We start from the raw sequence: 26,950 nt of genomic DNA, 5'->3' as shown, positions 1-26,950 counted from the left end.
AAAATCTATATATCTTTAAGTATGATGACGAAGATCAGATAGTCATAGCTGCATTATTTTTAATCCAGTTTTTACAATTCATAGTAAAAAGGAAAGATTGAACATGAGTGCAGTCTGTCAAGCTGAGTCCCTATCAAGCTCATACAGCCTGTGCTGGAATTTGTTCTATAAAATTTTCTTAACTATTATCACTGCAAGATGGATTAAAGCTCAGGGAGTATGCCGACTCACACTATTCTTACACCATGTGGCTAAGTAAATATAGTATTTAATGCTAGTTTTTATAACATGCAATAGGACACAACAGATGCTGCAAAATGTGAAACATGCACAATGCATCTGTCTTCACTAAAATGGACATAACCTGCTAATTTCCAGTCTGGCAGAACATTACAGCATCAAAAATAATTTTAAAAAGAAGGCAACAAATAAAGAATTGCAGGGTTCTTTTCAAATTCCCCAGTATATATAGAAGTTCATTGAAAGCAACACTATTCTGGATGACAAAGGGATTTAGGTTACCAGTACCATCTCTAACTGCTAACATCATGTGATACTGAAACAAAACTTAAATTAATCTGGGCAAGTCCAGGAGTTAATAGGCCTTTTAACTACAGTACTATCCAACAGGATATTTTGACACTAAAATGGAAATTATATATATTGTTTCAACTTAAAATGTTTACACCGTTATAGGACTGTCTTCTACACCAGTAACTTAGTTGATATCATCTGTGAGAGCTCACCCTCCTGTGATACTACAGATCATTTTCTCATAATAATATGATCAAACTTGTTTCTCTCAATAAGTATAATTTCCCTTCAGATACTTAAAATTACAAAACACCAAATTCTAGTGCAGTGTTTCAACTGCACAAAATGTACACATATTCTTATTGTCAGACTGACAGAACTAGAAGCAGTAATTGTAATGCAAATAAAAGCATACTGTGTTTTGGGGTTTGCCTTTTTTTCTTTTTTTACTCACTTTCTTAATAAAATCAGGTATCTCCTTTTTGTCTGAAAGTTGGTTTAAAGAGGAGCAGCACTCCACCTCCAAGACATATCCTTCACTATGGACATCACCTTTTGGAGACCTGAAGAGACAAACAGAAAAAAAGAATCAGTTTCTGTTCTTAACACGGAATACCTAGACAGCCCCTTTATAAATATTTCCCATGGAGAGCTAACCTTCAGACAAAACTTCGGTTCCAGCACATTCACTCCATTGAGCTCAACACAGTTCTGACAAGTAGCAGCTACAGCATCTCACCTACTTGCTAGGGAAAGAAATCACACCAATGACTGTGGATGGTGGAATGCCTCGGGGACTTCCAAATTTCTTTATCTGTCCAAGAAACACTCTGTCAGCCTGGCATCTACGGCCAATGCCAAGGAGATGCACAGGTGGTATAACTCAGAATATGCAGAAAGCAGGTTCCAATGCAATGGGCTGACAGATGCTCTGGGCCCCACAGGGCAGCCTGATGTAGGGTGTGTTTCACAGACAGTAATTAAAGGAATCCCTTCTCTTACCTACCACCATTCTAAGTCAACATTTAAAAATCTGGGGCTAATCAAAGTAGTCTATCCTTCAGTCTGACCTTATGCTTTGTTGTTGAGAAATGCAAAGTTATGTGCAAAATCCCTTCTCTTTCAGAAGACACTAACTCCTAAAATAATTCAAAGCATATGGCATCTGCCATATACATTGCTGAACAAATCAGTGCCGTGGAAACATGGTATTGGTCAAAATATGCCAAGGGAAAGTTTGGGGGTTATCCTGAATGATCTTGAGAAACAGTCTGTAGGTGTGCACTGCAAAGCAGTGCTACTGAAGGCAGTTTTCATCTCCTCTGGACTCCCATGAAAGGAAACTGATACGCCTGATGAACAGAGGAAATCTAGAGAATCATTTGTTTTATCAGTTCTTTATGAGAACACATGAAGGAAGGTACAAAAATAAAAGTTAGCCTATACTTCTTGGGATTAGTAACAAAGTAGTTATCTTAACATCCCATACGGAGAATCAAAAGATCTAGTTTGAAGTAAAGAACTAACCCTGGCCAGCAGTTGCTTGATGCACTGTGTACCTACAGGACAGGAAGAAAGGTGCAGAAGTTTGAACCAAGAGTGCTGAGGAAGCAGCGAAACAACAAAACAAAGGCTTTGCAGGCTTGCCATGCTTGCAAAAGCAAGTTTGTTTAAAAGCCCTGTTCTGGAGACTGAGATTGTGTGACACGTAAAACACGCTTCAGCTACAGATGGTCCCAGGGGCTTTCCCGAGATGCTAATAGTTACTCGGAGCCATGAGATGCGCAGGCTGCTGACTGCAAACTGGCAGTGTGTTTCCTAGGCACTACTGCAGAAATTTTCTGAAGCATCACATGACATTATATTTTGTACTTGATCCTCCCACTTTCACACAGGCTATACTCTCACTTCATTTCTCTTATCTCACTTATACGTGGGACAGGCGGTACCAGACTATGGTTTGGGAACACTGAAGCCCTTTCCCTACTTGTTTTTCCCCTCCTTTCTAGGTTCTTCTCATAACTTGTGGTCCCATTCTGTTCTTGACTCCAGACAAAAATTTTAACAAAACATTGGTGTCTATGGAAACTCTCCAAACATGTTTATATGATTTAAAGAAATCATTACTGGGGGACTAAAAGAGTGCCACCACTACTCCTCTGTAACAGGCGTACAGAAATTAATTTAAGCAGCAAAGAACAACTTGGTCGAGGAAAAAAAAAATCGTTTTGTGAGGGACAACACATGAACTGCAGACAATTTTTGCTCTTCTAGATAAAGTCCTAGATAAGATAATCTATTCTGTGCAGACTTTCTGCCACAGATTAACTCAGTGAATTCAAGAATGTAAAAATAAACTTAAGAAAGTCTCCCTGTTAGAGTACGTACGGTTATACCTACATTTTTTTCTAACATCTGAATATGACTAACTGGAAATGTAGCCCTGATGTTATCTAGCCATGTTCCAGAGAGAAATAAGTATGAGCTAGGGCTCTCTAATGCTCTAGCAATCAATAAACCATCAAAACTGCCACTTGATATTGCAATGCTAAGTCCATACAACATCAAACAGAGCAAACACAATTCTCCAGTGCTTCAGTTGTTGTATAATAACAAACCAGAATTGGGTTACTAGGAACAGGCAGCAAGGAACCAAGCCCTTTTTAGACAATCAATCCCATTTTTGGGGGGACAATACTAAGCCTCTACAAATATAAGGACCAAACACTTCCCTTGCCGGGGCAACCCACCACGCTCACCACAGCCCCCTTCCAGCCTGGCTAAGGAAGCCATATTCCCAGCCTGGAGACTTTGAAATAATACAGCTCAAATTCAAAGTTAAGATACCAAATCCCAAAAATGAAGTATGTGCCCCACTACCCATGCTTATTTACATGCAGATGACACCAAGCTGAGTGGTGCTGTTGACACGCCAGAGGGACGGGATGCCATCCAGAGGGACCTGGACAAGATGGAGAAGTGGGCCTGTGTGAACCTCATGAGGTTTAACAAGGCCAAGGGCAAGGTCCTGGACCCGGGTCAGGGCAACCCCCGGTATCAATGCAGGCCAGGGGATGAAGGGATTGAGAGCAGCCCTGCCGAAAAGGACTTGGGGGTACTGGTGGAAAGCTGGACATGAGCCAGCAATGGGCGCCCACAGCCCAGAAAGCCAATCATATCCTGGGCTGTATCAAAAGAAGCATGGCCAGCAGGTCGAGGGAGGTGATTCTGCCCCTCTACTCTGCTCTGGTGAGACCCCACCTGGAGTACTGCATCCAGCTCTGGAGCCCTAAGTGTAAGAAAGACATGGACCTGTTGGAGCCGGTCCAGAAGAGGGTCACAAAAATGACCAGGAGGATGGAACACCTCTCCTATGAAGAAAGGCTGAGAGAGTTGGGGTTGTTCAGCCTGGAGAAGAGAAGGCTTCACGGAGACCTTATTGCAGCCTATCAGTACTTAAAGGGGGCTTATAAGAAAGATGGGGACAAACTTTTTAGCAGGGCCTGTTGCAACAGGACAAGGAGTAATGGTTTTAAACTAAAAGAGGGTAGATTTAGACTAGATATAAGGAAGACATTTTTTACACTGAGGGTGGTGAAACACTGGCACAGGTTGCCCAGAGAGGTGGTAGATGCCCCATCCCTGGAAATATTCAAGGTCAGGTTGGACGGGGCTCTGAGCAACCTGATCTAGTTGAAGATGTCCCTGCTCACTGTAGGGGGGGTTGGACTAGATGACCTTTAAAGGTCCCTTCCAACCCAAACTATTCTATGATTCTATGATTTAACATGAGGCCCAGGAACAGGAAAAAATGGGACAAACCCAGAGGCACAATCCTTCCTGTGCCCACTCTTTCACCGAAGCCTGTTCTTCACGTTGTGTTCAGGTCTCCATGCAAACCGTGGCACTGCTGTAAAGACTTGCTGTGACACTCATAAAACCGAGAAACACTGCATTTTCATGTTTAAACCCACTGGCTATCTGTTAAAACAAACCCTTTTCAACCTATATTGGTGAGGTTTATACACAGGTATAAGGAAGTGGGAAGTTCGCCCTTGAACCACTCTCTCCTAATTTCTCTCCTCCCCCTCAACAGCTCCCTGGACTCTGATTTTGTGCAGTTTTTGGAGGACCTACTTCCAACTTCTTTGAAAGGAGTATGAGTTATCTGGGATACAGATTATGTCCACAAAAATATAGTGATTCTTACTGCAACTGCTTAAAATGACCTGTTTATTTTTCCTCCCTTAACAAGCACTTACTTTGAAATACACTTGCTGCTTGTAAATATGTAAGCAAACAGGAGACAGTGAATTCTTCCTCTAAGTGTCTCAGAGCTACCTCTGCACTAGGGCTCATGAAAGAAATTGTATCAAATACCACTGCACTCTGTTAGGAACGTTATTTTACAGAACACGTGTAACAGATCCTACTAAAGGCCATAAAATCTTTAGTTAAAATCTTCCAACAGAAGTACTCCATATTACCAAAAAGTATTTTTCCATGCTTTCAAGTAAAATATGTCCATATACATTAAAGGTAAGTCTTTGTCTATACTGGTAGTTTTCACCTTTTTAGGAAACATTTAAGAGCCTATTACTCTGTCAAAAACAAACAAACAAAACAAAAGCCATAGCTTTTCACATGAAAATAATAAATAGCTGTGGATTTCACAGACACCAAAAATAATTTTCTGAGCAAATTCAGGTGGGCAAGAAATTATTTCCAGCCTCTATACAACAAACAATGCATTCATACATGAATCACAAAGTATTTAATAAATATTATAAAAGTCTCTCATTAAACTCTTTGAATATTATTAGCATAGCCATAGAGAAGTAGCTAAAGATAGGTACAGGTAAATTCTATACTGAACAGAAATGACTATATTTTTGGGTTTATTCATTTAATGGGACTACTTTTAGGACCACTTTCATTAGAGACTATGAATTAGGACCCCCAAAATACACACATCCATCAAGACCACAGAAGTCAGAGGAAAAGTCAAAATCAAAGTTGAGGTCTCCTGACTTCAGTCTTGTCCCTGCACTTGCATTCCCCTGTTCTCTTCTGAAGAAGGACTGATGTCAGTCATTTGAGAAATAACCCAATAATCCATACTCTGGAGTCTCTTACCAGGTTTATAGCACAGGAAGTTACTGGGAGTCCAATATATAAAATATTTCAAAATTAAAGCAATGGTTTTATGTAAAGTTAATTTCCACTTTCCCATCATAAAATATTCCTCAACAGAAAGCGAAAGAGAAATGCTGAGATCAGTTTAGTCAAAAAAATGCATAAGCCCCAACAGTTTAAAAGATCTTCCTTTTCTTCTGGACGTACAGTCAGCAATTTCTTCCTTTTCTCTTCCTCCTCCCAGGTTGGAAAACTGATTCTTCCTCCCTTCATTGTCTGCAAACATTCAACTTTTTTTTATTGTCTTGTTCCTCTAATAAAAAATCCCTGGGTTAATTAAAAATGGCCCAGCCCTGAAAGAAGCACACCTGAATACGGTAAGGCTGTACCCTTCTCAGAAGCTAAGATGAACCAGAGAAGCTGGTACACCCTGACTCATTACAACGCCCTGTACTCACTATAACGCACTTTATGATACCTGAGAGGGAACAGAAGGGACAGTGCGAACAACGCCATCGCTTCGCCTACAGTGGAGAAGGGCAGTCTCCTGCCCACCACCCCAGGAGAGGATAACCACTGGTTAATCGCGGAGACTGACAGAAAATTTCACTGTATCTTATACACCCTGGGCTTTCATTTGTTTTTCTTCCTTTGTTATATATCTCATTGTTTGTTTATCTTTATCGATTTTCCCGAAGAAGGGTTTTTTTGTCACTGTAGGTACCCTCAGTGACCACCATGGACAACCTTAACCAGGGGGTGGCAAAGAGCTGAGAGGGAATTTCAGTCTACCTGGCGCTGTGCAGAGGGACGGCGTTTGCAGGCCCATCGGGGCCACGGGTAGAGCGTACCCTCAAGTGTTACTGACACATAAGAGGCTGAGGACCACAGACTTAAAAAGAGTGGCGTCTTGAATCCTAAATAGGACCTCTAGTGCCACTAAAGAAGAAAATACGTAGAATAAATAAGAATTTCACTTACAATTGGAAGTTCACTGGCCAAAATATTTTACGATGGTTGTTTCAGTAGGCTGTCATTTCCTGTACAGCTGTTTGCAGTTAAGCACCATTTCATGGTAGATAAACCATTACCAGCTGTAGAGTACCAGTAACTTACACAGTAACTATTAAAGCTGACAACTCGGTGTCTGTTACAAACTGGATTTCCAATCCTTTTCAGATACAAGAAGCAAATGAGGGAGCCAACATTTGGTCCTAATCTTCCTGAAGTTCTCCATGCCCATGAACTCAGAAAGCCGAAAGCACACTTGTAAGCTGCGCAGAGACTCTAAAATGACTATTTGATTAAGAAGATGTTAGGAATATAAGTGCAGTTTTGAGATTTTCCACTACATAGGAATAGCTCTACAGTTCAAATGTAACTGTACATTTATAACGAACTGATCTACATTACAAATAAATAAAACCACATCAAGGTGATTAACACGAGCAGTTGGTATCTGTGTAATTCCAGGTTAAAAATCTAGCAAAACTAGAGTATCTGAAAACCAAGGCAGCAGCAATTAAAAACCCATAGGTTTTACGATGTCCACCCAACAAACACACCATTTTTTGTAAAAATAAAAGCAGGGATACTGTATCATAACAACCTCAACTCTAATCCACGTGACACTGTTTTAACCTTATTACCTATGCATTTCCTTTACTAGGAATTTTCTTATATAGGAAACCTTATCACTGGAATATAAGTTATTTGTTAGTGAAATTTATAAACTTTTTTTAATGACAGCATATAGAGTTTCTTGAGAAAAGTTTAGGCATGTATGGATACACAGACATCTTTAATGTGCAGTGTTTATAATTTTGAGAATACAGATGAAAGAACATTTATTTTGGGTCAATGTTAAAAGTTGTCGTGAGGAAATATGTATTTCTTTGAACTTGAAATAAATAACAAGCTTTAAAAACTCAAGCCATTGTCCCTTGAGCTAAAGGAAGAGATCTGTTGACTCTTGGGTATGGAATAAATACTATTTTTTCAGCAAGCTGAAATCAGCCTGCTGAGAGCAACAACACACACTGCATTTGCATACAAAACGTGTTTGATCCTAATGCTCACGAAGGCAAGGTCAGACATTTGCCATCTTCAAGCCTAAATACTACTTGAAGACCTAATAGATACACACTCATATACACACACATATGCATTTACATTTGAATTAAAAATATATTGTACCAATGCAAAGTATCTCCTTTCAAGAACTCAAGCAAGCACAGAAGCACTGGAGGAGATCACTGATATTTTTCGGCAGCCTGTATCATTCTGAAACACCTTCGAGTGGAGTTCCTATATTTCTGCAGAGATCTTTTGTAGCACATTTCAGGGCCCATGAAGGAGAAGAGGGTTGGGAACAGTCAGTGTGGATGTAGCAAGGGTAAACCATACTCGACCAACCTGATTGCCTCTGATGCTAACATGAGTGGATTTGTGGACGAGTGGAGGGAGGGCAGTGGCTGTGATCGATGGCAATTTTAGCAAGAGGTTTGGTGCTGGCTCCCATGCTATCCTTGTATGGAAGTTAGGGTACTACAGTCTGGAAAACCGGATGAGTAAAAACCAGTTCTGCGGTTAATGGTGACGGCCTGTCTGGAGGCCAGTGACAAGTGGAGTCCCCACCCAGGGTCTGCAACCTGGGACCTGTCATGTGTGACATCTTCATCGATGACACGGAGGAGGGGACAAGGTGTGCTCTTGTCAAGTTTGCAACTGACATCGGAGCGGGGGATGCAGCTGATGTGGCAGAGTGCGTGCTCCAAGAAAGCTCGAGACCACTGTGCATGTTTTATACAGTGATGTGCCACTGAAGGTTAAATCTGGCGTGAAAAATTTTCACATGGAAAATGAAAAAATATCCACAGAAAGTCAAAGACAGGCTTGCCAGGCAGAGGCACTAGTCATGGCTCAAGGCTCTCTCCACTGAATTCTACACAAAGTCAGAGCAAGAACTCCCTGTTTCAAGCGCCTATCAAAAAAGCCTGAAGAGAAGAAAAGCTTTTTGGGGCTAGAAGGTGCCTCAAACAGCTAAGAATCAGAAATTTGATGACTTGTCTGGATGTTTTTAGAAACATTTTCCTTTGCCTTCAGAAGGCAAATGTGCAAATCCAAATGCCAGAAGACCAAACCAAGACTTCACAAAGCGTAATGCTTCCAGGGGCTGCTGCTTCTTCCCAACATAATTATGTCTTTTCATACTTCATCAGTTCCTTGGTATAATACAGTTTCCCTTTCTTTCACAGGAAGGGCTGTTCACTACTATTAAAAGGGGAGTTCAGTATGACTGGAAAAAGACAAAGAGTTGGTCTTTCAGGTGTGAAAAATCAGGATTTCCCCATCAGTCAACATAATTAAGCAAATACCAAGTGGACACTAACAACTGGAAATGCAAACATAGCATCAAAGAAACAATACGACGACTACTGTCTTAAGTCACTTCATGTTGCATGTTTAAGCCATTTCAATCTTTTGCATTTACATCATGCTAACTTTACATTTTCTATAAATCCAGACCTTCTATAAATCCATTTTCCACATTTTCTGTAAATCCAGATTTTAAATGACACAAAGGACACAAAAATTTAGCTATATCTCAGAAGATGCCATTAATTGAAATCACTTGGAATTAACGTTGCATACCAGCAAAAAAAAAGAAACTGTAAAAATCCTGTTTTACTATTAAAATTTTGAACTCAGTCTGTCAAATTCCTTTGCAGATAAATAGAATTATTTTTGGCCAAGTGATGAAAGTTTGCATTTCATCAGCATTAATGGATATAGGGAAATTATAGAAACAGAATCAGAATCATCTCATCAAGTGAACCACTGGAACACCTGACACCTCATTATTTTACAGAAAGGGAAAAGAGCTGCAAAGTTGTTTGAGGTAAACATAGAAGTCTACTCTAAAAAAATTATTCTTAAATTATACTACTTAGTCTACTTCTGCATGGCAAAGTTGCCCTGCTAATTGCTGTATTGATTGGAGGCAAAACCTGTAGAAGGGTATGTCCTAAGACATAGATGGAACAACGGAGAGAAAGACCTCTCTGGAATTCAATTTCTATCCCCTACTTCACTCTACTCTGGTGAAATGCTCTACTCCGGTGAAATGTAGCATCTGCAAACACGTCAAAACTATTGTAGGCAGACAGTTTATGAGCCCGGACCATGTATCTTTCTTAGTGGAAGAGAATGGAGCTTGCTTTCTGGTGCTCAGTATTTAGAAAGGGAAATGAAAATATTTTAATTCACATTGAATTTTGAAACTTTAAGATACCAGACAGGGTGTCACACTATAGGAAGCTGCAAATAAATTAAAGCAGCTTTGTGCTATGGTTTTGTTACAATTTTGTTCAGAGGCTGACTTTGCAATTTCTTTGTGGGGAACAGGTTATCTGCAACAGCCACAAGCTGTCCAAAATAGTAACGTGTACAAGACACCTAAACAGAGATTGTCATATTAAAAACAGGGCAAAGACAGAAAAGTTATTACACACACGAAGAACTAACAATCTCTGTTCCTCAGGGGAACATAAGCAACATATGCGCTACTCTCCTGTTCTTGGTTAGCCAGAACCTCCAAAATGCATGGACCTTCCCCTGTCCCTTCCACCAGGAGAGATACGCTGTCACACGTTCATGCTTTCCAGGGTACCACTATATATCCCTTTTCCTGAGATTCTTGTCTTCAAGTGTAAATCAGTGTGAATCAACTTTTCTCAAGCATGAATCAACGCGAACCAGCAGGCCAGGGGCTACACTTCACACCTGGAGCCTTCCCTACATTCAGCAAAAAAACCTATAAAAACCTGGGCTTGAAGATTTTTCTTTGCGTATTTTTTTTACGAGATGCCTTCTCCGAGAAACCCAAGTATCTCAGAACTCAGCACAGACAGTAAAATAGTCAATTGCTTTTTAATTATGAAGTCCATTGAAATTTAGAGAGAGAAAGACAGAAAGTATTCACAGGAGCGTTAAAGTTATTATTCCTTTATCCAACTCTATTCGACTTCCATACCACTTCCAATGAATTGGTTACTGTGCACAATGCAATTAGGTGCTACAGAAATATTTAAATTTATTATATTAAATTTCGTGAGAGCAATGGCAGAGTCCTTCAGCTACTTGGTAGACTACCTTCATGCCCAGTGCCGCTAAAGAATTAAACACTCCTATATTTACTTCATTTTCTTTAATTGAACATGACACTTTTTGCAGTGCAAACAACTGTACTGTTGATTTAAAAAAAAAAAAAAAAAAAAAAAATCTGTCCTTTACTTTCATATTCTCCCTAACATTTCCAACGGACAAACCTTGCTTTTCAACATTTACAGCTTCCATTTATGTTAGGAACGTGTTTCCTCAAATGTCCTAGAGCAGGAATGACTCCTACTTCCTTACTTACCAGAAATGATTAGATAGCTAATATAATGAAGCCACAGAGATACCAGTACAGATTAAACACAAAACTATTGTAGTGACTTTAAAAGTCACCTTAAATGTACAATGACATTGCAAATTCACACCCAAGTATTTTAAAACTCCAGGACAATGGCAAAATAGGAGGAATAACACTAATAGGTACTTTTTCCATGAGTTTTAATGCATAACATGTCTAAGCACTACCTTTTCTATGTTATTCTTGAACAAATTAAGGGACTGCAAATCTCAGCGATAGCAGCAGCATGTAGCTCCTGACGCACATCATCTGCTGCAGCTAGTACAGCCTCTTCCTAACTTTGGAGAAGCAGTGCTATAAAACTAAGCCCTCAAAATGTGAGTCAACAGTATTCATTTTAAAACATAAAACTGACATATAAAGGTGCAACACGGATTAAAGACTAATTCAAGTGTTCAGTTCTGTCTCTGTATACACAGAATTGACATTACTGTACCAAAAAGGCACTAACACAACAATTTCATTTCTGTTCCATTCAGGCAACAAAAATAGCAAGGTGAAAAACCGTACCTGGTATCTGCCAGACAACTGACAGATGAAGCATATAGTGTTGGAGCCATCCGTAGCGAAACACCTGCAGTAAGAAAGGAGCTACAGCCTCAGGTGTTCTGCAGAAAGTGCCCGGGAAGCCCAAGGGTGGGCCCCGCACCAAGGTACAGAGCTTTTTATGACTCCTTGGCTCCCCATGAATGCCTGGCACCACCGTTACAGAAAACAGCAAGGGACCACTTTGTACTTCAGAGCATAAATGATGTTACTAGTGATCCTACAACTGTAGCTGGACTACTTATACTCCTAAAATCTTACGACAGAAATAACTGCTCATCTGATCAACAAATATGCTAAGCAGACCTTAACTTCTACGCAAGAGTTCAACTGTTTTATACAGAGACAGCCTACAGATGCCAGAGACCTGATAGTCCTCAATGAAAAAAGTATCATTTATTCTTTATCAGTAGTGTAATGAGAAAGGTTAATTAAAAAAATTAACAGTCTGTCTTTTCTTTCCTACTGTCGCATATTTTTTCTCCCCAGCTGTTAACGGAATGGGATAAACTCATGGTTCAAATACAGACGGTCTCTACGCAGGCCATGATCATCTGAAATCTGTGCAACACCCATCCATCTTCATTGCACTTGGCAATGCAAACATTCATTGCACCCACACACTATAGAAGCAACTTCTCCCATGCTCTCAGCCAAACTCGGGAACATTTAAACTACATGAAGCACTAAGCTGATGTCAGTTCCCTTTCTGGTACTTGTCTGTTTTTTCCCACTGCACCAAGTCTCTTCCGCTTCCCTAAGCAGTCAGAAATGACAGATAAGGGAATGCAAAGAAGTGGAGTGTGAATGTAAAAGGAAATATAATTGGTTCAAGACTCTCTACTGTCTTCAATTTTGTACAGTCATTTACAGCTGTCTAAAGTGTGTGAAACACTGGCACCCAAGTGAGTAGGCAATTAAGATTTTGTACTCTTTCACAATCATTCTGCACAGATGTAAACTACTGGATACGGTACGAGACAGCAGCGACACACTGAGAGCTCTGGCTTGAAAACAGTGTCGCTCTGCCGAGAAGGATGCTGCTTTTCCCTGATGTGTCTTCACAGCTCAGTCCTGAAAGATGCTGAACCCTTGGTCCCCAGTCCAGCAGGAGTGCTTAAGCGCTTACTTAATATCACAAACTCATGCATGTAAATACCTTCATCATTTGCAGCAGGGTATTTTGTAGGCAGGGAAAGCAAGGCCCCCAAACCAGGCAAGCTCAGCCCAATATTACTCAAGAAGTCAACTGTTCAGCCAAACATTTTGTTTTGACCATAAAACTGGAAACCCTTTAAACAATAACATCGGGCAAGCCAGCATGAAGTTCTGTATTAATAAAACTAAAAGTAACTCAAGGTAAACTGAGAGTTATTTCAAAAGCTAAAATTGCCTGCGACACCCAATGCCTACATGTATTTGGTAATGAAACGCAAAACTTTTTCCTTAGGTCACAGACTGAAGTTTGACCCTGTCTGTGATTGCTACCAACTGATTACCAGGCTGTAGCAAATTGAATGGTGGTTTTACTTTAGTTTTAAAGAGGCGTCTGAAACAGTTACATCCTCTCCTTCAAGCATCAGCACAAAGAGGGGGACTAGGATCGGCAAATGAGGTTTAATTATCCCCCAGCTTTCAGAACCGGTCACTGTAAAAAGAGGCAGACTGGGGAATGCAACTAATGTAGGAAAACTGCACAGAATGGCTGCAACAACACATCTTTTTATTTAAAGAGTTTGCCCTGAATGAAAAATTAAAAGAACTTGTATTGTTTTGAGGAAAGAAGGGCCTAAAGTCTACAGATAAATTTAAGAAGCATGCATTAGTACTACAGTTCTCAAATTAACTGCATTAACCGTAACCGTCAAAACACAAAATACGCCTTTTCTAAGCAAACATTTCTTCTATCTTAATTTAATCTAATAAATTCTTAAAGGGTACCAATGGGATCATCCTCACAAATTGTCAGGCATAGGGCTTGTTTGTTTGCCTCTCATGACAACACATCCCAAAATACAGCAGAGCATATTTCAACTTGTTATTCTCCAAGTCGTCTGCCAAACTGCAGATGAACTGTAAACATGAAGAACATGTTAAGCCTACTCAGGCCCACCAGGAAAAAAAAAAAAAAAAAAAAAAAAAAAATCAAGTCTTGCACATAAACTCTGCTATAATTTCCTGATGTAGGTCAAAACTCAGCAGGAAATCACATTGTCTATTTTTATCCCAGTTCACTGGAAGTGCTTTACCTTTCTGTTTTCTTGATAAGCACAGCCCTGAAGATTTGTTCCTGTGGAGTTTTCTCTTTTTCATCAGTTGGTTGCACGAAAGGGTGGACAGCAGCCAAGATGAAGCCCTGCTGGTACAATTCTTGCAGCTGAGCTGGAAGATCACGCAAGGAGGAGAGCTTGATTGCAGATGATCCTGGCAGCTCAGCTGGAAACAAAAAAGAAATCGGTCAATAATCCTACACCGGACTATCATGTTTTTTAAAATCCAGGCTCTTCAGAGTCAAGCAAACTTCACGCTGATCTATAATATTAGCACAAAAATTGACCTTTCTTGAGGCCCACTTCGTATTTCAGATTTTAAGCAAGCTGTCTTGGCGAAGGACTTGTATCACACAAGAGACTGGTGCAATTAAACAAGAAGTCAGATACATTAAAATGCCAAATTCACTACATAGTCTGGCAGAGATGAAGTGGAGGATTTAATAAAAACAAGGCAGTCGGTCAAAGTTTTGACCGACTATTCTAAGTTTTAGTAGTCGTCATAGTAACACAAGTTGAGGAGAGCAAGCCATGAGTCAAAAATATAAAACAAGAGAAAGGGGATAGTCAATGAAGGTAGAACATGTCAAATTCAAAAGCAATGAACAGAAGCATCCATCTACATAAAAGTTGTATTATCAGACTAAGAGATCACTGATGCAAAATGCTGTTGAGACCAAATAGCTACCAATATGTCTAAAGAGTACTTTGTATGTATACTGATAACAAGAACGCTAAGAGCAATGCATACCTGTAGTGATGAGAAACCTTTTAGAATAGACACTAAACCTTATACCTCAGGGTTTAAGCAAATCTATACATATTAGCGATGAGGATGAGACTTAGTGCATGAAAATAATCCTTCCCCAATCTACTTACCGTGGGGTTTTATGCCTTCCTGTGAAGCATTCGATGCTGACTCCTGTCAGACACTCAACATGCACACAGATACTGCAGTCAGTACAGCAACTGCCCTTATTTCCTTGGAGTTTTGTGGGCCTCAAAAGAAAATCCCATAAATCACCTAAAACAACCTTCCGTTCTCTTTCTCTCTATGTCAGTAATTCTTCATATGTTTTTCATAACATGTGAAAAGACATCTTTCTTTCCTGACCTTTGCCTCTTCATTTCCATCTCTCTTGGGGGATATTTATTATTTCATCCCTAACCGTGCTAGAGCATGTAGGGTGGTGAGGTGCTGGATGGTTTCCCCTCCCACTGAAATCAATAGGGAGGGGATGTTGCAAGAAACACGACGGAGGTTCCCAGCACCTTGCAGGCCTTTGTTAAAAAACAAGCACTGGAGAATAGTTTGTATGAAAGACGCCAGCTATGCAAAATAAGGTTTCATTGTACTGCCTTTTTCATCAAACTGTGTGGCTAACCTTTATGAATAATGAAAGAGGTTATCAAAAACCTAATAAATATTCAAAACCAGTAATACAGAGGAATAATTTAAATAATAATAGAATAGCTGCGCTTGGTATGCTTTTTCTTCATACAAGACCATGTTCCAGAAGAGGATAATGGAACTTTTTGACCAACAACTGTAAGATACAGAATTTTTATTATTTTTGCAAATAAAATGAGAAATCCAAGCAATGTGTACATTGACAGGCAATAGGGCTCTACCTTCTACAACAGCATACAAATCACTTCGTAGTCATAAAAAGAGATGCCCTAATGAATAATGCATAATAAATAATAAAACCAACTGTTACTTACTGGACCCTACCAGGGATCAAAATGGGGAAAGAAACCCAGATATTAGAACTACTTTTTCCCTCTTGTGGCTCAGAGACCAAAAATTTTAGACCATGCAGCAAATAGTTTAATTAATTAAAAGAATATGAAAGCTGGAATACCTTTCTAAATGAGGGTTTTACTTGAATACAATGGAATGACTAAACACTATCCAGTAATGTTAATTCTGGTAATGGTGCTCCACTTCTTAACAATCACCTATGAAAACTGATGCTTGTCTTGCATATGAACATAGTATCCAGATTCTTCTGAGGATGCCTTGGTAGAACTAATAGGAAGTCTAGTCATTAACATAGGAGAGTGATTGCTTCCTCCTAAAAGCTAAACACGAGGGGAAAGCGTGAAAACGCATGTAATTGGAGCCTTGGGATGTACACTTGATGATTAAAAAAGGAAATAGAAAATATAGCTGGGAGGGATCAACCAGCTAGTCCATCCTATTACCTAAAGGTAGGATCAGTTCTAGTTTAGCTATTTCTCACAGTTTTTCTCATCTATTTTTAAAAACCTTTAGTAATGGAGATTCCACAAGCCCCATAAGTCATGTTTCAGTACTTCTCTATTCTTACTATTCAAAACCTTTTCCTAGCACGTGGCCTAAATTTCCCTCTGAAATTCAAGATTGCTACTTCCTCACTAGAATATTTCTTTTCTGCATCAGCATTTTACAATTCCTAATACCTGTCACGCCTTAATCTGACCTTCTTTAGACGGTATAAACTCAGTCCTTTCAATGTTTCATGTTCCCTTGTGTTTTCTAGATCTCTTAAGTAATTTTTGATGGTTCTCTCCTGGTTCTCTTCAATTGGTCCACATCTTTCTTCAAGTATAGTACCTAAGACTCACCACAGCGTGATCCGGCACAAGCCTCATCACCGCTTTGTAGAATGGAAAAGCTCCTTCACACTTATTATACATCCCATGTCAGTTTACATCATTTGGGGAAAAAAAATGAAATTCTTTTCCCCACAACTAACAGTGGCCAAATGTCACTGCCCTTAGTGAATTTTAGGGGTTTTTTTTCTTTCAGTTTGCAAGGGCCATTCTGGATTCTGACCTCCACAGTGCGAACGGCACTTCTCAGATTGGCAAACCTCAATAAACATACTCAGCAGTCTATTGCTGGAATAGTTAATGAAAATGGTGAATTTTAACAGACTGGACAGAACCATTTTGAGCCTTACAGTTAATACATCTTTTCGGTTTGATGCTGAACTACTGCTGATTTCTCCTTGGACTGGAGATCCTTCAAAAAGAAAAGACAGTTCCTGTTACACGACTGATGCCCACAAAGTCTACATGAGTTTCCTGAGTCTACAGACCCGTGCTGTGCATTCTTGTTACTCTCCCACAGACAGACTGGTTCGTGTCATGCAAATTCCTCCCCAGAAATCCCTGCTACTCATCATCCTCTAGATATTTTGTAAGTTATTTGTTCCAGTATCTTTGTGGGTATTAAGTTAGGCTAACAATCATACAGTTCTCTTTAAAAGTACATTGAAAAAGGACGTCACACCTTCCTGGAGAGTCGCATTCATCATTCAGCAGTCTTCAAACTTAAATGGTAAGATTTCAATTATTTCTTCAGCTAATTCCTCTAAGGTGCATACCTGCAGGTTCAACCTACTTGAAAATGCCTAATTTATGAAACCAGTTGTTGATCTAGTCTTTCCTTACTTTACCTTAGAAAAATGCTAACATTTTCAGAAAACCTTACACAACTTCCAGTAAAATCCATTAAAACTTTTGTTTTAGTTGTTAGAGAGAATTCTATCACGCCACTTTCAAAAGAAAAAGGAAAATCAAAATTGTATACAACAGGGACTTGTGTAAGGTAAAAGAGCAAATGAAAAACCAAATAAAATCTTGCGTAACTCCAGTGCTTATTATAAGTGTCTGTTTGGCCAAAAAGATAAAGCTGAATTCTTTTAGCAGCCTCCATGTTGCTCTTGAAATGCAGTTAGCTCTAAGTTTTATATTCAGCTCCATGTTTCCTTATTTATTGTTGCACTTCACAACCTGACCTGAAAAGATTCCTTTGTTTATTCTGTCTACATCTAGACGAGCATGTAAGAAACTTGTAAATGACAGATGCTGGGTTTTTCAATTTTGCTAAGGCTGAAAGTGGAAATAGAAGTGCTGGCTGCTTTTGGAATTGATTACCAGGCAAATTAGTTTGTTGCCTGACTGATAATTGAAGCTGAAAACACTTCCAGCAATGCTTGGATATATGCAGAAAACTACAGCTTAGAGATCCTTCAAAAAGAAAAGTTTGTGTTACACAACTGATATCCATAAGGTGACTTTCCTGGGCCTAGGGACTTCTGCATTCATTGCTGCTAATGGAAAAATCTGACCAAACACTCACACTGTCCCCATCTTGCCACAGAAAATCAATAAAAAGATTGAGTTGACATAAAATTCTACAGGTTGAGTCATGTGTATTTGAAAAGAGTCACCTCTGCAGCTCCAAAAATCAATTTATGGGAAACAGAGGAAGGTGGTGCAGTCTGCCACGGGGATCTTGAGGGACTGAGAGCAGGCTGAGAAATATGGTTGGGGAGACAAGTATTGAGGAGAACTGGTTCCTCCTGTGTTACGGAGCTCCGCTTTCCCTCCCAATGGATCATCCAGGGCTGCTACCACAGAGATCAAACAGCCACCAACCAGCTTCAAACTGAAGCATCTCATATGACCTCTGACAATGCGCTATGATCCATGCTAAAGAGGCAGATGTATCCCAATCAAATATTAAGAGAAAAGACAGTTACAGCAACTGTCTACAACAAGTAGGCTAATTTTTCTATATTAAAACCATAGATTTGGGTACCTTTGAGATGCTATAACCCAACACTTTTTAATAAGAAAGGTATATTATGCTTTATAAAATAAAGCATGGATTGACCTATTAGCCCATGCTAAATAAAGACAAGCATCAACTACGGTACGTCTTTATATAATATATATACACTCAACAGAATCAGATGCTTTTAATGCTATTCTATTTGATAAACAGCAATTTTCCCTTCCTGCTAGTTACGTTTATGACAAAGCTAAAACAAACTTTATTGTTTTTTAATTTGTTTCTACTTGAATGATAGCTATGCTCCAGGAAAAATAAGATGTTAAATACCAAAACGGCATTTATTTAATTTCTCTTTACTGAAATGGTCAAATTCAGGGTCAAATTTAGGTCAGTTTCTCAGTGCTTATCCTTAATACTTTATTTAAAAGGACAAGCATACAGTTCTACTCTAAATTTCTATTATCCTGTGTTAGGTGTTTACTTAGTTTGCTTACTCCAACAAAACAAATTAAATGTTGGGATTTTTTGGTCGTCTTTTTTTAATATGTTTTCCCAGTTAAGCTTTTACACTCTTATTCCAGTCACAGCTGTTAAAGGCTGATGGAGCCCTTAATTACAGTTCACATTACACATGAAAACATTCCACAAAAACATTGGACTCCTTGTAACTAGTTTCTGTGTCCTTTTAAAGTTTTCACATTCATCTGGATTTTCAAAGTAATGTTCCTCAAGTTATTATGAAACATTAAGTAAGCCTTTTTCCTTTGCATTAAAACAATCAAAGATCAAATTGGTGCGTACAGAGATCATATGCGCTCTCTGTCTATACTGGGTACAGAAGAAAGCACTTTCCACCAATACTTGCCCAAAATGTGGTGTATAATGGGGTCTGAAACAAAAAAAGGAAGACTGGCAAACTCTCCGGACCCAGACTATTAAGCGATGCAGCAACTCAGTTCCCTGGTAGCCGCAAGCACAACACTCCTATTTGATCAGGCCTAACACACATCAGCAGGCTCAGACCCTTCAAGAAATACAGTCGTAACTGTTTACTTTTTCAAAGCACAGGATGAGGCCGTTCCCAAGCCCATGGTTGTTCCTCAGGACTTACGAAGCCCTGAGAAGAGGGAGGCGGCCAACAGAAGGGCCACAAGGGCAACCACAGCGCAGCTCTCCCTCTCCCCACTGTGGGCTCAAAGGCAGGTAGTTGCTCCTGAGCAGGGTTGTGCCTGTGAGCTAGAAAGGAGCAAACGTTCAGGCACGCTACACACTTAGTCACTCCTACTCGTCACTTCCACGCAGCTCCCTACCCAGGATGAACTTTTTGCTGCTATCCTTCTAAGGCACCCCAGTCTCCCTCCTGCACTCTGCAGAGCACGTAGGAGACCACCTGAAAGAATCTGGATAGTGGCCAGGTGTTAGCGTCCCTGGTCCTTAACGGATCTAGCAACAAGCATGTAAGATGAAAACAAGGTACAAGCAAAATTATGGTCATATGGTAATACAGCCATTACCCCAACACCATCCACTGACATCCTGCAGGGCTTTATAATAGATCTGGCTCTTTACCTCCTGCCTTTAGTGACCGCCTCGTGGAAAATGGCATTAGCTCACTCCGTTGTGCCTCACGCATCCCACCAAGGTGGTCGTAATTGCATGTCTGCTGGCAGGAAACTAAATAGCAACATTGAATGGAGACAATAATGTGGGAAGAGAGTATATCACCGAGCATGTGTTTGAGCAAATGCATAAATCTGGCCCAAGTCCACAAAATTTCCCTTGCTTTCACACAGGGCACTTCCCGAGAATGTTTATGATTGTTTATAACAGCCCTGATCATTTTGTAGAATACCAAAGCAAACACACTTCCTCTATTTAGTATGAGGATTGCTGTTTCTTAATTTAATATTAATTCCTTTCCAGCAACTTTAATTTAATTTAAAGAAATCAAATCTACAGCAGACTAAGTTCTAGTAGAGCAAAATACTGTCTTTGCATTAGGGCCAGTCAAAAAAATTTAACTAGAAAGTTTACTGTCAGAAGATGCAGTTTCACCTACATTAAAACATTTCATAGGAACATGTCAAATGCAGCAAAGTTTTTCATTTGGATAACATTCAGAAGTTTAAATAAAAGTAATGCATTAATGTTTTACATCATCAAAGTGGTTAAACAAGCAGCATTTTTTCAGTGGTTCTGTGAATTTTCACTCCACTTGAATTTTTGGAATTACCTCTATTACCGGAACTGTGATTTCTTTTTGGAAGGTACAATCGCAGTGACAGAAGGTGCACACTCACAACAATTAGATACAGAAACAAACCAATGCAGCTCCGAGCAGCTAGTTTCTGCAAGCTGAACGCTGACTGCTGAATGAAGGACCATCCTGTCAGGTCTCTTTTTGGTTTGCCAAAGTCTTCGGGTTTATCTGTGCAGGCCCTGAGCGCTGAATGGTACCGCAGCTCCTTGCAGAGAGGCAGGTGAACATCGGAATTCACCTGGAGGAAGGTGTAGGGTAAAAATCTATTGGGAAGCGTTGGCTTTTGCCTAATGATGCAGCACAGACTGGAAAAGATCCCCTCTCTGTACTCTAAATAAGAAAGTTTTTAAGGCACTTTTCACTGACTTATTTAGCAGTTGGTTTGGAACAGCTGAAGGAATCCAGATCATCATCCTTTCCAACTATTAAGGCTGGGTAAGGCCAATTTGTAACTCTGGAGAGCAGAAAGCAGACTGTTACTCGAATATTATCGAAACACTTACTGATTGATCCTGGGAGAACACACTTATTTCCAATCAGTGTCAGTCTCAAACAAAAAAATATTAAGGCTTCTATTGCAAACTTTCATTCTTTGTTACAAACACTAAGGAACTCTCTTTTATGCAGCACAAATTGTTTGCATGGCAAAACAATGCAGTCATGTTACGCTCACTTAACTATAACTATTCTTCCCTCATTCAACCCACAGACAGTTTCTTGTCAACGACAACAACAAAAACCTATCAGAGAATCAGAGCACTTCCAATGAAAATAAAGGCAAACCCGCTAATAATGTAACTTAAAGAACACAGATTTCTGGCAAGTTTTGTGAATTCCAAATAATTGCTCCTGAACTAAAACCTACCAAACAAATGCTAAAGCAGCACGACTAACCTAGCAGAACATACATGGTGCTTCTGACACTATCGCACAGCTTTAATTACCTGAAACACACTAATGCTAGAATTTAATGAGTTAAAAGCTCAAGCTTTTGGAGTAACAACTATACAAGCTGTACTATAGTCTCTTTTCCTCTCTAATAGGGCTTGAGCTTCCATGAGATGTATATAGAGGTTCCTTAATTTTGAAGACAAGACAGACAGTCTGGGTGCATTACTGTTCAGGCCATCGGCAGAGGCAAGACACTGGCTGTTAATATATCACGTTGCTTTTTTGGTTATGCTAAATGACATTCTCGGTGTTTTTTCCTTCAATCTTCAAGGAAAATACAATAAATGTTCCCATCAAAGAAAGTAAGAATGAATATGGAAGAGAAATCAGGACTTTAAATGAAGGATGACTGTTCAATAAGCTCCTAGTGTTCACTACTAGTGAAAATGTAATAATGGAACTTAAAAATATTCAAAAGCAAAGCACTGTATCCTAAGAAGGTAGAGAGGGGAAAAAAACACAGAAGGACTGTGAAACTGCATATATACCCTTTGAAAATATGTATATAAAATATGTGTATATAGGTATGTGTGTACATATGTATGCATACATATATTTGTGCATATACGTATATGTACACACACACAGACATACACCCACATTCTGTTCTTTCCTTTAGGAAATAGTAGATATGTGTATTAGTCAAATCAAGAAAGTACTAAGATAACTCACAGGTGCAATGAGATTAGACTACTTCGTCTAATCAATTGTGTTGTCTAATCTCATTGCATCTTTGAGTTATCTTGTTTGTTGTCCAAGTTTCATTTCTGTATCTTGCAAGCGTAAGATAAATATCTTAAGAACTGGGTATGTTTGCCACAACCATGATGTGATTATACATAGGATGGTTTAATTTTTGGTGTTTCAGAAAAAAGGAAATACCCAGGCTATCACTGCCACTAAGTGAGAAAGCAACACTAAACAGAAGTTTAGTTACCTAAATAAGTTGACAAGCACTTCTTAAGTGACTCACAGCTTACATATATTAGCTTGTGTGCAGAATTATGCAAAATGGGCAAAATTAAGACCACCTACTAGGTGCAAGAAGGGTTAATGACTATGCAAAAAGCAAAATGAAAGACAATGAAAAAGGGGAGGGATTTCTCATTTAAACTGTGCACAGAAAAAAGAATCAAATCCTATCCCTTCTGTACTTGAGCAGCTCTTTGAAATGATATTTTTTTCTTTGTCCCTCCCTCCTGCTTGGTTCTACTTCTTAAATTGATGCAGACCAAACAGAGGCAACACAGACAAATAATTTACATTTCACAAATCCAAGAAAACTCCAACTATGTCTAACCAAAAGGAGAAAGTGTTCAAAGTTGCAATATTTTATTCATACAGACTTGTTATCTGTACAAGCTCCAAAAGGCAAGTATTACACTGAATTACAGAGGAGAGAAGGGGTTAATTCTGGACTACAGGAAGGGCCAGCATGTTAATTCACATCTATTTACACACACACACACACACACACACCCCCCCCGAAAGTACTGGTTCCCTGCCCTAAAGCCTTTAGACACCAAGTTAATCTGCTGACGGCAATACTTTACCTGCCAAAGTCAAACACTGAATGCCGTTCACTTTAACAGCTTAAGAAGCAGTGAAATAGGACTTCCCATCACTTCCACCAGTGGTGCAGCAAGTTATGTCCTCTCACAGCAAGTAGCCATTAATCAAATACTTTAAAAGGGGGGGAAGGAGGAGCTACCCAAGGAGAAAAAAAAAAGTAAAACTTACTGAAGAGATCTTCTGATATCTTAGAAGTTGGTGGCACCATAAAATTTGGAGGGCTGATGCATCTTTTTTGCTTTGACCCCTCTCTAGCTAATGTGCTCGCCCTTTTTCTTAGCAGCAACACTAATGAACGCTAGCGAGTTTCACAGCTAACCCTGCAGCGTACAGAATCTTCTCATTCTCTCCCTCTCATACTTTTTAATACATGTCTTTTCTTCCTGGCATAACCCCCTCCTTTTCCCTTTCCTCTGCTCCTCTCTGTTTTATGCTTCACCTTGATGTTCTTTCCATATTTCTGGCAATTTTCATTTCAGATTTTAGAACTGCAGAATATAACAAAGTAGTAACACTGGATTCTTTGCAAATTGTACAATAAGCAAACCTGGACTGCAGTAAAAGAACAGTAAAAAGCACAGACAATATCCTCAGAAGAGTACAAAAAATTGCCTACTTTAATAAGTTCCAATTTATGCAGAATTTATTCATTTTATGGTGTACTTCGCTAGATGAGAAAAATCTCTGAAATTGAATTTGTAGCATTTCTAAGCTTTCCAAATCACGACATCCTACTGTCAATAAAACGCTGCATGTGCTGACTCTTCAAGGAGTTAAAAAGCAGAAAGGTTCATATATCAATCTATGTATTTCCATCCAAACCAACTGAGAACAACCTTGAGATTACTGTTTTTATTCTTAATCAAGCACAGATTAACAAAGTAGCATAACTGCATGCATTATATTAGGATTTTTTTTTCCATACTCACGAGATAGTTAATAAGTATAAATCTGATTGAAGTCTAGTTTCCAAACTGAAAAATGTCAAGAGGATTTCAACACATATAAGGAAAGGGGAGGAGAAAGAAATCAACAGTAGTAACTGTGGCTGAATACATGCACTATGATCTGATGTATGTTTTTCACGATACACTGAAAACTGTGATTAAAATCAACGACTTGGCGCAACTCAGACAAACAAGAAGATAAAACTGCCATCAAAGTATTACAATAAAGGGTTGTTTTTCCCCAATTCACAAGATAATTACTGCATATCATAAGTACATGCCAGGAGAAATAACTGGAAATTAGGAGAATATTTAAAAGTTTGCATTTTATAAATTCAGCCTTCAACACAAAGATCTAAATTCACTGACATATCCAATAACCTCAGGAAGAAAGGTTTGGATTTATCAAGATAGCTCTTATTCCTCAAGCCATCCTGTGCAACAGAGAACTGACAGTCTCCAGGGAAACCAAAATCCTCTTGGCAGGTCATGCCTGTATATATTTTATACATAGCACTTTGCAGTACATATACAGAAAAGGACAGATAGCTTTATAAATGCTTGAAGGCTTTATTCAAATGTTACCTGCTGGTTTCTGTTTCTTTTCACTTTAAATCTCCAGTGTTTCACATGCATTTTCCCCTTATGTTGTAAAAGGTGTTTTCAGTCTTTCTTGTAAAATCTTATTTAGGATGATACTGTATGCCAAGTTTGTTTGATTTTTTTAAAAGCTAGAAAGGGATATTTTTCCAATCCTGTCACCAAAGTCCATATATTACCCTATTCAGATGTTCTCATTTCTTGACTGCATCAACCAATAACATTCCTTTTCTTCAAAAGGCAGCAGTACATACTAAACACTTAATATTTTAAATTAGAATAATTAAAGTATCATAGTGACTTTCATCTTTTTATCTTTTTCCTGGCTTGAAATATTTTATTTTTTAAGATAAAGAGAAGACATTTCCAAATTAAGCGTGTTTTTCATTTGAAAGATAACATAAAGTGTAACTTTTCAGTGTTCTTTTGGTGCTCCTTTAAATCAAATTCCCCTATTTGGGAAACCCTGTAATTTTTCATAAATGTCTGTTAAATTGTTTTCAGCTTTACTGGCAAAACTAAATAGATGTTAAAGCAGCCAAAAATGTAACATGCATTGTATAACTAAGCAAGCAGTGTTACTTGAAGGTATATTCTCAATTAGATTTTGGCCCCAGGTTTGGTTATGTTTGAAAAAGAAAGTTGGGTAAGAGAATGCTACATGATGAAATTCAATATAAACAGGAGTTATTCAGGGGCATGTAAATTAAATTTAGAGGAAAGGGAGATATAATGCATTTGGATTATTTTTAAACACATTACCCTGTAGCGATCCTAAGACAAATACTTCCATGGGCACCTATGCAAGACCCCAGCTGTTAGATTATAAACAGAAACAAAACTGATCCATCTAACGCCATCGAACTTTCCAGGAAAACGCCAAATTTTAAAAAGGAATAAAGTAAATTAGATCTGTCTTCATTTCCAATCGTTAGGCCTGCTTGGGGAACTGCAATAAAAAACCAAATGCAAAACATTCTCCAGAAAGTATTTACCATTCCTCTCCGCTCTCCTGCCCCACACTTCTACTTTTTGTTCAGTTGTATTGATAACAGGAATATATTTGCAACGTTGCAAATTCTAAGAATACCTCTGCTAGGGTATGTGAATGTCGTGTGAAGAGTCTGTGTCTGTACACAAGCAGGATTTAAATTTTACCATCGCAGCAGACCTTGTATCACCCTCACAAGACTTGCTCTCAATGCCACCGTTGAGCTGTACTTGGAGATCTCAGCTACCCCGTAGTATCGAAGGGAGCAATCCGGTTGGAATTAAAGCTTTTCTGGTATTTGCAGCAAAACAGGCCTGAAGAGGAAGATCTTGTCATCCAAATCCTCACTGTTTAAAATTGTCACAGGAAACCCTCTCTCCAATGACATACTTAACGTGCGAAGATTTGCGTGGGAATGTATGAAAATACAGGGCGGCCAGTAATCCCTATCAAGCAATTTCCCCAGCGGTTCCTGATTAATTTGGCATATGTGGCAGAGCCATGTATTACCCCATGTATGATTTTTAGAATGACCACCCAAACTAAAACTAATTCCAGAACATATAAAGCTAGAACCACCAAATAGATCAGTTACTTTGCAACGAATTAGGCAATTAAGTCCTTTAGAAATGAGGTAAGGGAGAGTTACAGCTATACCAAAGAGGACCTACTTTACGGTCAACGTGTTACTGGATTTGCCAACTCTACTGGTACACAAAGGTGGTTAAAGATCTGATTAAAATCAGTACTAGATAAAACACTTTTTGCTGACTTTTTGCTACCTGTATCACTACATATAGTGCTATTATACAAATTCCTACTTGAGTTTTTTTCCATTAGCATAGCTAATGAAGAGTGATTCCCACTGATGAGGCTTTTGTTCTCCAACCTCAGTGCTGCCACAGCCTCAAATTTCCCTTCTCTTTTCTTCCCACCCCTTGGATTCCTCAAACTGATGAGAAACAGTGATTCTGTGGCTATGCTGGAGCAATGCACTGGCTCGCTGGCCAGAAAGCTGTCACTGAGGAGCATGCACGTGGCTTAGTTATCCTCACCTTTCCCTGATCAACGCAGATACCCGTCTTCTACCCAGCTGC

At 39.1% G+C, this 26,950-nt stretch overlaps 1 protein-coding gene across 3 annotated transcripts in view; it reads right to left on the bottom strand.

Moving 5' to 3' along the window:
- RFTN1 (raftlin, lipid raft linker 1) overlaps positions 1–26,950 on the bottom strand; it is a 112,051-nt gene that overhangs the window by 48,780 nt on the left and 36,321 nt on the right. For all 3 annotated transcript variants that reach the window (XM_076331228.1, XM_076331231.1, XM_076331229.1), the window contains exons 3-4: positions 13,942–14,128; positions 989–1,097 (exon numbers count right to left, since the gene is read on the bottom strand). In XM_076331228.1, the coding sequence (XP_076187343.1) occupies positions 989–1,097; positions 13,942–14,128 (296 nt within the window). The remainder of the gene's footprint in view (positions 1–988; positions 1,098–13,941; positions 14,129–26,950) is intronic.

Source organism: Aptenodytes patagonicus, chromosome 2 (genome assembly GCF_965638725.1).
Source record: "Aptenodytes patagonicus chromosome 2, bAptPat1.pri.cur, whole genome shotgun sequence".
NCBI lineage: Eukaryota > Metazoa > Chordata > Aves > Sphenisciformes > Spheniscidae > Aptenodytes > Aptenodytes patagonicus.
This window is presented reverse-complemented; position numbering and strand designations above follow the sequence as displayed.